Source organism: Lepeophtheirus salmonis, chromosome 13, assembly GCF_016086655.4.
Source record: "Lepeophtheirus salmonis chromosome 13, UVic_Lsal_1.4, whole genome shotgun sequence".
Taxonomy (NCBI): domain Eukaryota; kingdom Metazoa; phylum Arthropoda; class Copepoda; order Siphonostomatoida; family Caligidae; genus Lepeophtheirus; species Lepeophtheirus salmonis.
Genome location: NC_052143.2, coordinates 13,768,313 through 13,779,332, shown reverse-complemented (window position 1 = coordinate 13,779,332; position 11,020 = coordinate 13,768,313). Strand labels below are relative to the sequence as shown.

The 11,020-nt window shown below is 31.8% G+C and overlaps 2 protein-coding genes across 2 annotated transcripts; one reads left to right on the top strand and one right to left on the bottom strand.

Moving 5' to 3' along the window:
• The first annotated feature begins 3,906 nt into the window (after window positions 1–3,906).
• On the top strand, window positions 3,907–5,857 carry Arpc4 (Actin-related protein 2/3 complex, subunit 4). Its single transcript, XM_040723327.2, has 4 exons — window positions 3,907–4,157; window positions 4,369–4,452; window positions 4,506–4,919; window positions 5,218–5,857. Exons 1-4 carry the CDS (start codon window positions 4,155–4,157, stop codon window positions 5,221–5,223), a joined length of 507 nt encoding a protein of 168 aa, XP_040579261.1. The 5' UTR covers window positions 3,907–4,154; the 3' UTR covers window positions 5,224–5,857.
• Window positions 5,858–5,859: 2 nt separating this feature from the next.
• Pcmt (Protein-L-isoaspartate (D-aspartate) O-methyltransferase) lies at window positions 5,860–8,048 on the bottom strand. Its single transcript, XM_040723326.2, has 7 exons — window positions 7,851–8,048; window positions 7,651–7,787; window positions 7,371–7,596; window positions 6,739–6,824; window positions 6,623–6,688; window positions 6,456–6,565; window positions 5,860–6,084 (listed from the first exon to the last, which is right to left on the bottom strand). The coding sequence occupies exons 1-7, from the start codon at window positions 7,975–7,977 to the stop codon at window positions 6,018–6,020; spliced, it is 819 nt and encodes a 272-aa protein (XP_040579260.1). The 5' UTR covers window positions 7,978–8,048; the 3' UTR covers window positions 5,860–6,017.
• Window positions 8,049–11,020: the final 2,972 nt, after the last annotated feature.

Below are 11,020 nucleotides of genomic sequence, written 5' to 3'. Positions count from 1 at the left end.
CAACCATAGTTAAGCCTTTAGTGAAAAAAGTAATGTTCTCATCTGAAAAAATGATGATGCATATTGGAGATGAGCTCTTGATATCATTCAAGATTTTCTTGGCACGCTCAAGTCTGACTTCTGGCTGACGTTCAGTTAGCAGAGGGCGTTCAGTACGCCTTAGGGACTTTCCTCCAGCCCTTTTCAATGCCCTTGAAACAGTTGATCTCGACGTTCCCATCTTTCTGGCCATGTCGGCAATTGACCTGTTGGGAGTCCTCTTGAACACTGCCTTTACTTGCCTTGTTGAGACAGTGGGCTTCCTGCCAGCCCCAGGGGAATGCTTGAGATCACCCCAGCCTCCAAGCGCTTGGAAACATTGTAAATTGTCTTCAACGAGGCCCCAACCTGTTCCTTAATGTTGTTAGGAGGCACTCCCGCTCGGAGGAGGGCTGCAATTTCGATCCTCTTTGTTTCCTGATTGGACATGGTCTCACGTGTGGAAGTTGTTACGCTCTCACAGGAAGGATTTTTGTTTATTTTAACAGTAAAAATACAAAATAATCAGATTGGTTGCCACAAAACCTCTTAAAAAGTATATTTACATAATCGGTAAATAATTTTGCACGGCAGGGTATGTATTATGTACATCGGTCATTATGTCCCGGGCCTAGATAGGAAAACAACTTTTTTTTGTCAAAATTCATTTTTATTCATTAAGATAATCTCCTTTAAGAACGATTCAATCATTCCAACGTTTCTCTAGCTTTTCGATATCATGGGTGTAGAAAGATTTATCAAGACCTTCAAAATATACTTCAGTTTCGACTATCACTTCCTCATCTGAGCCAAATCTTTTTCCACGGAGCATCTTTTTGAGTTCTGCGAAGAGCCAGTAGTCGTTTGGGGCCAGAACTAGAGAATATGGTGGATTGGTAGCAATTCGAACCCAAATTCGACCAATTTTGCGGCTGTTTTTATTGACTTGTGACACAATGCATTATCTTGATGAAAGAGCACCTTTTTCTTCTTCAAATGAGGTCTTTTCTGGGTAATTTCGGCCTTCAAACGATACAACAAACCGATATAATAGTCGCTGTTGATTGTTTTTCTATGTTTCATGTAGTCAATGAATAAAATTCCATCCGAATCCCAAAACAGAGAGGCCATAACCTTCCCAGCCGATATTTGAGTCTTTTGGACGGCTTTCTCTTTCTGCACACCACTCAGTAGACTGCCGTTTTGATTCTATATTGAAGTGAGGAATCCAGGTGTCATCCATTGTCATGTACCTACGCAAACGTGGCAACCATTTGGAAAACAGCTTTTTCATACCAAATGTTCCTGTATGATGGTGTAAACACTACCTTTTGATAACTTCAGAGTGTCAGCTATCTCTTGCAACTTCCCTTTGCGATTGCCCATGATGATTTTCAGGGGTTTTCAATGTTTTCGGGTATAACCGCCTCATTTGGCGGACCAGGGTGTTCAGCATCATCGGAATCCGTACGACCACGTTTCAAATCGGACAAACCATTGTTTGATGGGGCAGAGTTGGGATAACATTTTTCGAGCCAAGTTTGGGCTTGAACGGTGTTCTTTTCCCATCAAAAAGCAATGATAAATCTACACACAAAATTGCTTTGAATCCATAGCTTTTAAGAATCTAAGTAGTGTCACTTAAACTACCGTAACTCGATAAATAATAAACCAAACGTCATGAAATTTTGACAGTAACTTTTTGAATGTTCTTGCCGTAGATAAATCTCTCTGGTTTGTACTTCCGAAAAATATTTTGTTAGTGGCGCCATTTGGTAGTTAGGCCCGGGACTTATTGACCGATGTAATATATTGTAGCATTGAAGGGATATATTAAGTCATTTATGAACATTTTCAATATATTTATTTTAATTAAGAGAACAAATATCATTATGTTACTATTAAATATATATTTTTAATAAATAAATTAACGAATTTTTACCCGAAACTCAAGAATATTAAATGTAAATCAAGTAATAAGCATAAATATGAAAATAAAAACATTATATAACTTGTAAGCACTAATCCAATTTTTTTAAATATATATATTTATTTTCAGTTTTCCCAATTCTAATTTTACTATGGAAGAATCTCAAGCTAATCTATTGTTTTATATATTCGGATACATAGCATCTTCCATCATTAAGTTTTTCAAAATTAAAGATGTATAACCTTCTTGATATTGAATTTTCTGGCGAAGATTGAGATCTCATCGAAACTGTTCAAGATATTGTTAATAGGGGTTATCTTAAAAGGGTTTCAGATTTATTATATTTAAATACGTTACATGTTAGTCAGCTTTACAATATGATATTCTCGACAATTTTATCGACGTTGACAAATCCAAAACGATGCTTAACAAAGCTACTTGTCAGTTTATTAGAAACAGGATATTCCTATCTCCCTATTGGATTGAAGTGTAAAAAACAACCATCATTTTGCTAATTATATTGCTCAAGTTTGATTCGAATATTTTAAATTATCCAGTAAAAATCTTACAAATGAGCCTAATAGTACATACATTCTGGTAAAAATGGTCGAATTCACATGAAAAAATTACGAAATTATATTCTAAATATGAAATTTTTATTTGGTTTCTTTTGATAAAGGATATACTCTAAAAAAAGTGTTTTATTCAGATCTTAAAATAATAATATATTTTAATAATACATATATAGAGAGAGAGAGGAATAAATCAAAGAAAAGCAGGATAAAATATAAAAAGTTAACTTTTAATTTTGAACGTCTGTACCTATGCTATTAATGAGTATTTTTTAAATAACTAATAATAAAATATAAGAACTGAATATTTGAATATATTCAAATATGGTGATAAGCAAATAAGTTTTTTAGAAGATGATTAAGACTAACTAAGTTTCGACATTGCAATCATATTAAGGTTTTCCACTATAAGTCTACATAAGTTAAGAGGTCACTTATAATTTGTTATCACTTAGCACTCAACAATTCACCAAAAACTATTTATGCAGATAACAGCAAAATATAATATGCATTGCTGACAAAAGTATGGAGAAAAAAGGCAGCATATTTATTAAGAGTATAAGATTGAGTTCTACTTTTTTACAGGGGATTTCTGTCTTATATACATTAAGGAAACTGGAGGATTCCTACAAATGAAATATTTTTCTCTGAATAACAAACGAAAAAAGTCGGCTTTGGAAGGAACAGGTTTCAAGAGTTTTAACAAAGAAGCTGTGGGTGAGAAATGACAAGAATTCTTTTTTCCTCACTAGGTAATTCATTCGAGAATTATTCCTTTTTGTAGAACTTTCCAGTTCCAAATAACTATTTCTATGTAATATCAGAATATGATATACTTTGTAGACCAAAACATCGAGAAAAGAGAAGCACATTATCTTTACTGTCGTTTTATGGAGCTCCTTAGTTCTTATTTATAGAAGTATGACGATGATGATTCCACAAAAATCTGAAGGAATTTATGTATAGACACAATGACTAACGAGATCAAAAGTCACAATCAACGATCCTTCCATTAAAGGACACGAGATCCAACGAGTGAAGAGTCGACATCCCTTGAAAAGAGTATCAGAAGACGTGTGAATTGGATGTTCCTAGGAACGGGAAGGATGCAGATCCATAAATCCGATTGCTACGTAGATCCATCCAAATGACTATGAATGGAATGTCTTTCTAAATCCACACTTCTCTCACCTCCCTCCTTCTGCTGTCTACTGAGTAATGGAATTCAAAGTCGTGCCTACTCGGGTCTATAGGTTTTGTGAGTCAAAAAGAAGTTGTAAGCCCCTTTATATATATATATATTCCCAATTTAGAACTCATTGATTATGATATATTTTTTATCTATGACGTCATATCAGCTGTTTATAAGTTTACTTCCTTCTCTTTTCTTTTGAAAAGCAAAGTACGTCACATGCTCGGTATATTAGGATTCCGGCTCAATTCCGATTTAATTTTATTTATAGAAAATAGAATAAAGTTGAAGTACCGGAAGAGTGTACGAATACTGCATAAGCTAATTGATCCTCCCCCTTCTTGATTATCTAAAGTTTTATTCGGTATTCCGTATTCCTCAGTATTTTTGTTTACGGACTCGATCTTCGGCCTTTACGGATAGATTGAAATAAAAATAGATCATGGTAAATGCTTAAACTTATTGTACTTTTACAGATGCTGGGAGTGGATTAGAATAGAGCAATTGACAAATGAAGTATGTGTCGATCTTTGAGTCTGGATTGAGATTTAACTCCTTGTCTGAGGAGAGAATCACTCAATTATGATGAATTCCTGGTTTTTGAATATATATCAAGTACTTTTAATACAGATATTGTTATTATTTTAATTTTGCAGTCGGCCACACTGAAGCCGTATCTTTTATGCGTGAAACGATCCTTGGAAGCAGCCATGTGCTTGGAAAACTTCAATTCTCAAAAGGTGAGTGTACTATATGTTCAGTCTTCACTCCATGAATGATCTTTTGACTCTAGGTTGAGCGTCATAATAAGCCCATGGTAGAAGTACAAGAATCCACGGAGCTTCTTATGAACCCTTTGATCATATCTCGAAATGAAAAGGAAAGGACTCTGATTGAGCCTTCCATTAACTCCATTCGTGTCTCCATTGCTATCAAACAAGCGGACGAAATAGAAAAATTACTTTGCCATAAATTTACCAAGTTCATGATGAGAAGAGCTGAAAATTTCATTATTCTTCGAAGGAAAAAAATTGAGGGCTATGACATTAGTTTTTTGATTACGAATTTCCATACTGAGGAAATGTATAAGCACAAATTGATCGATTTTGTGATTCATTTCATGGAGGAAATTGATAAGGAAATCTCGGAAATGAAACTCTGCGTTAATTCAAGAGCGAGAATCTGCGCAGAAGAATTTCTTAAAAGGGTATTATGACCAGGGATGTGAAAATTGTCGAAATCCTCGTGAGCTTACAATTTAAAAAAAAAGTTCTGTTGGTAGCCTTTAAGATATTTGTGCTTTTATTAACTATTTTTCCTATTTTGAAAATTCAAACGTATTATCGAGTAGGAGCTTTATAATTTTTATAGTGATATATGTCAGAAGATATGTCATCGATCAAAGTTGCCAACATAAACTTTTCTTTTTTATTTGCACAATTTTGACATCCCTAATGGTGACTTATAATATATTCTTACTTACATTAGCTTACCTTTCATTTTAGTTTTAAAGTCATCTCCTTCTTCTACTAGTATTAGTACTACTATTCATTCGTCTTTGAACTCACAAGTCTCGCTAATAATTACTTTGATCAACTTTACTGAGTACTGCCATTTGAGCCTATTTAATAGGTTCTTGGAGAGTTTTGAATTTATTAAGAGAACAAAGAAAAAAATATTCAAAGACCAACATCAATTTTATAACACGATACTTGCTTTTTGGAAAATGGTAAATGGTGGTATGCTTGGTTCAAGTATACATTTAACAATCATGATTGTGTCTATAAACTTTCCCCCATGTACATCAAGTTGTGTAATATTATGTTTGATAAACTGTATTATCATGTTTTCTTGTCTATCATCACTGTCATAGAAATCCTGCTCAAAAAGTGACTTATACATCGATTTTTATTCAAACATATATTTGAGGACACATCTTGAAATAGGCAAAACTTAATCAAAAATTAAAAACAGACAGTCTTAAATTAGTGAAAAAAGTATCAATTTGTATATAATACTAATTATGTGAGAATTATATTTAATACATAATTACCATGTTCTGAAAAACTCTTTCTTTTTTTGCATTTATAAATGGAATCTCTCCCCCTCTATTTCTATGTGTGAAAATAAAATGCTTCTATTGAATCTTTCAATTTAAATTTATTTATTCAATCTAAATTTTGTATCCGGATCTTAATGTTTTGGCTTGCGTTAATAAAAATAAAATATTTTTATTTATGTTAACTCATTATATCAGTTACACATGACTTATTATAATTGTTTATTTCTGTTGATTCATTATTCTTCATCCATTCTTATTTTTATCAACTTTAGTCAAATATTTTCTGATGACATTTGTAAGAATTTTGTTTCTGAAATGAAAATTTAATATCTAAGCATATGTAAGCAATATTGTAAGGTTTCTTCACTGCTAAATATTAACATTAAGTTTAATGTTTTTAATGAAATGAGTAGAATTTTAGCTGACTTATCGTAAAATAATAAAAATGATCATGTGCCTTGCTTCAACATTATATAGTGATAAAAATACTATTCAGTCGAAACTGTGGCTCCAACAAGTGCTCTTAATTAGATTGTCTATTAGAAGATAAATAATATTTAGACTGGTGATATTCTTAGGATATTTTGGGAATTATCCCGTTAATTTCTTCATAATTTTTATTATTTATAAATGAATGGAATTTACAATATATATATTTGTATAATAAATGATTAGTTATACCGCCTTCCACCGAGTTGCTTCTCTTTACTTGCCAAAGATACGAAGCGCACACCCATCAAAACCTGTCTCTCGATAGATCCATCAGCTTTTTTATCGATTTGTTCCATATGCTAAAATACAAATTATTAGTATAGGAGAATCAATGGGATTATATTGACAAAACATACCTGATCATCACCATCAGGGCCAATTGGAAGTACCAAACGTCCTCCGGGTGCCAATTGATCTACCAGCTACAATGAAATCCTCATTAAATAATATTTAATTCTTAAAGTAATTGTACCTCTTGATGTAACTCTACAGCAGCTGCTCCTACATTTATTGCATTGTAAGGTCCTCCAGGAGCATAGCCCTTTCTTCCATCACCGACTATGAAAAAATCAAGAAGTAAATGAACATCAGTTTTTATTTGTATTTCTTAAATTCATTAGTCTAAGTTGATTTAGTGTGGTAAAAATATCAAAACTACTTTTGGCACTAATGATAAAAAATATGAATATAGGATAACCCATATACATGATGACGATATCATGAAGGAAATGACCATATTATCAAGTAAATTATTGATATAATATTAAGGGTTCTATTTTATTAAGTAAGTTAATTTTATCTTAAATAAATTTCATTAAATGATTTTAGAGTTAATAATAACAAAATAAAGGATCAAGGGAACCTCCCAAAATAATAAGAAATGAACGAATTGGTTCAAAAATGGAGAATAATTTTGCAAAGTAGGTAATATTAGTATTCATGTGATAATGAATATCTTCAATATTAAAAAATTAGCACTACTGTTGTGTGCATTGTTTAAATTGAATAGCTGCATTCTTTATAAAATATTACATTAATAAGGTGGACTAAGTTAATATCAACTATTTAATGGATATTAGTTATTTTTGGAAGAAAACTCCTCACCCACAAGAGTAATACGTTCACTTGACAAGAGCTCTGGTTGATCCTTTTGTATGTTTTTCCTTCCCATCTCCACTAAATCATCAATATGATCGATTCCAATGGCTTTACCAGATGATCCCACCATAAGGGCCAAGCAAGACGTTAAATAGCCTGATCCTGAGCCAACATCAAGGACCTTCATCCCTTCCTTTAAATTACTTTCTAAATATTCTAAGGCAAAAGCATGCTAAATAAATATTCAATTTGAAAGACATGAATATAAATAAAAGAGATGTAGTACCATGTGTGGAGCACTGATTGTGGCCCCATAGCCAATGGATTGAGGAGAGTCCATGTACGGAGATGAAGCTATATAGTTTCCACGATCTACTTGCTTCATCACGTTATACACTTTCTCACTCTTGATGATGGAACTACCTACAAACAAAGGGAAATCAAAACACTTCCAAATGAGAAATCTCAAATCATTAATCAACCCACTTTTAAGCTTTTCCACCATATCAAGGTTGGTTTTTCCTGAACAAGTCCAAGACATTGTCCTTATTGATGCAAAGTAGGATAAAAAATCAAAACTAAGGAATAAAGAGGCAGAATGTATATTTATCATGAAACTAGGGTTTCTCTTAAATCCGTATATTGAACAAATAACAATAACTTTAATTTACAAAGTAAGTAATGACATCTCGCGGAATTTTTTATCACTAACTTGATGTCAGTATAACTCTAATGTTTATATATGTACATTTATTGTCTTTATTAAATAACTTAAATGCTCTATTATATTTTATACACTGTGCCCACAAGTAAGAATGTGTGTTACCTGATGACCAAGTCAGAGGTAGTTTGAAAAATAAGTAAAATTCATTTTTTTTTTCAAACTTTTTCTTGCCAGTTCATAATAATAATTTCGAAATTAAACTATTTAATTTCGCCCTTTATAGTGAATTTTCATTTACATGCTTGAATTTCTCATTATTTAAACTTACTTTAATGTATAACTTAAATTCAAACTCAATATATAGGTATGTTTGACGATTTAAAAAAAAAAAAAAAATTGAAGGCAATAATATAAATTATTTGATGTAGCCTATTCCTTTGATTTCATTTATGACAATATTTTCTATATATATTCGCCAGCGACGAACTACCAGTCTACACTTCTTTAATTATATAGTATGATTTTTGTGACAATGTCGCATAGATAGTTAATATCAACTTCATGAAATTTTGTCAAAATTTAAAGAAAAAACTTCCTTTCTCATTCATCAGGGGGAAAATATTTGAAACGCACTCTATGTTGTTAACATACCTAACTTAGTTTAATGTATATCTTAAAATCAAACTCAATATGAATATATAATGAAATTAGTGAGAATATTTAGAAATATACATTTTTATAGGCATAAATGTTTAAACATATGAAAATTTGTCAGAGGGTGAACTATATATAGTGCTCCATGATGTATATCCTAAATATATTTTGATCTGAGAAACAACAATGTAGTCGTATTCATGAAATATTGCGGGCGTTTACATCGAACGTGTATACCACGTCGTTATCTTAATTAAATCTTCAACCTTTCATGCAAAAAGAAACAGGGGAAAAAAGCCCAAAATTATCTGGTAGCTAAACAAATAAGTCAATCATACCAACTGGCATTTATCCCTTATATACTCGCAAACTATCACTGTCATATGATTTCTTCCCCATTTTTAAAATAAATTAGATATAATTAAAATTTAAAATGTATTTTATTCGATACTGTATTATAATATTGCTTAGTAATATTTTATTAAAAAAGTAGTTATGTGTAGTTCTTATATTATTTCTATGAAGAAATAGCTAAAATTTCTTCATAAAAATAATAAAATGGCCAATATGTATGTTACAGTTAAAGTAAGAAATCCATTATTATGCAAAATAACTAGTTAATGTGCATAGTAACTGAAGAAGATAGTTAATGTGCAAAATCATTAAAATCATAAATTTTACATTAGCTTCCGAGAGCCTTTCATAAGGCAAAAATTGATGCTCGGCTCCTGAGATATGTAGCATGTCCACAGGGCTTGATTAAAAGTAAGCACCATTCGTCAATTCATGTATTATGATAAGGAACGCTATCCACTGTAACCCCGTTTGATATCCCGGCCCACGGGCTGTGTTGTGTGGCAACGTGAATAACAAACGGGTTGTAATCTACCGCCAATTCATGTAATATCATCAGAAATGGCATCCACTATAGCCACAGTTCATATCCTGGCCCACAGGTTGTCTTGCATTCTAATACGACTAACAAACGGGTTGTAACCCACCGCCGACTCATTTAATAACATCAGAGACGCCATCCACTACAGCCCCGGTTCATATTCCGGTACATGGGTTGTCTTGCTTGCCAACACGACTAACAAACGGATTTCCACCCATACAGCCCGTTCAAATTGAACTGTCGTTCCCTAAATATTAATACTATTGTCAAAAGCCCCTTGTCTTATTTTCTCTTTTCTAAACCTAATAATCTCCATTAAAAAAGTGTGCAAAGATACAATATGCCAACATCCAGCGAGAACAATTCTTAAAATTTCACGTTCTTTATTTTTTGTTTTATTTGAAATAGTCATTTGTTCGTGAAATAATTTGTTTTTAGAAAAATGCTATCTTAAGGCTGCCATGGCCTTGAAAGCAAAAAAATATTAACAGAACCAGTTCCTGAACTATAAAAACCTACATGAAAAAATTCAGGAAAATCTATCGATTGGTATGGCCGTGATTCCCGGATACACACACAAACATTGGCATTTAATATATAGACAATCAGACTTGTGAGCGTTCCGTGTTTTATCGTTCTGTTCAATTTATTTTTGTAGCATTAATCCATTTTTAGAGTCCCGTTCAGTGTGCATTCATAAAGTAGAAAAAAATAATACAGCTGATAATAAGTTTTTATTTTAGGAATAGTCATGGTAAGGAACGAATTTGGAACAATCTAAAGAAATCATAGTTTCTAAATTTTTATTGAGGGAACTGATAAATTAGCTTTGATTCGTTTTGTTCAAATATGGTGTTAAGAATTAGGCATCCTGCTTCTAGTCGTAAGGTTGATTGATAATAAAATTTTTAACATAAGCTAATTTCATATATCACACATTATACAATCTTGGTACTTGTCAAACTTAATCAAATAAAATTTTTAAAACCACTTCAATGCATTCGTTTTATTTTTGAGTTCAATTACTTCACTAAAATATCAATATTAACGGACCAGATATAGTCCTGCCTTCAAAGATGTGAAGTTGGATAATTTTTTAACGACTCAAAATTTGATTATTTAAATTTATAACTCTATTTAAATCACTTAAAAAGATTTATCCACGACGCAACATTTCAAATTATTCGACACCTACTTCATCCCTGTTAAATTAAATTTTATGAGATAATCTAGTTTCTGTGGAGTAATTCGTTGATACATATATTATATATATATATATGATATAATAGATATATAATAATTAATAGTAAGGAAGCACGGTGTTATCTCACTAATACAAAAGTATACGCTGTATTTTGTTATCAGCTGTCGATGTTTTTGTTTTTCATCCTAATCAGTGTTCTGAAAGTTGATCGGTAGAAGTATAATTAGCTCCTTCTAAAC

Excerpts from the sequence above, each read along its gene's own strand:
- Arpc4 (XM_040723327.2), top strand. Across the intron at positions 4,453-4,505 it reads AAAACTTCAATTCTCAAAAG|GTTGAGCGTCATAATAAGCC; the intron begins GTGAGTGTACTA and ends TTTTGACTCTAG.
- Pcmt (XM_040723326.2), bottom strand. The coding sequence starts at position 7,977 with ATGATAAATATACATTCTGCCTCTTTATTCCTTAGTTTTGATTTTTTA. Across the intron at positions 7,788-7,850 it reads TATGGTGGAAAAGCTTAAAA|GTAGTTCCATCATCAAGAGT; the intron begins GTGGGTTGATTA and ends CTTTGTTTGTAG. Across the intron at positions 6,689-6,738 it reads CTGTAGAGTTACATCAAGAG|CTGGTAGATCAATTGGCACC; the intron begins GTACAATTACTT and ends ATTTCATTGTAG.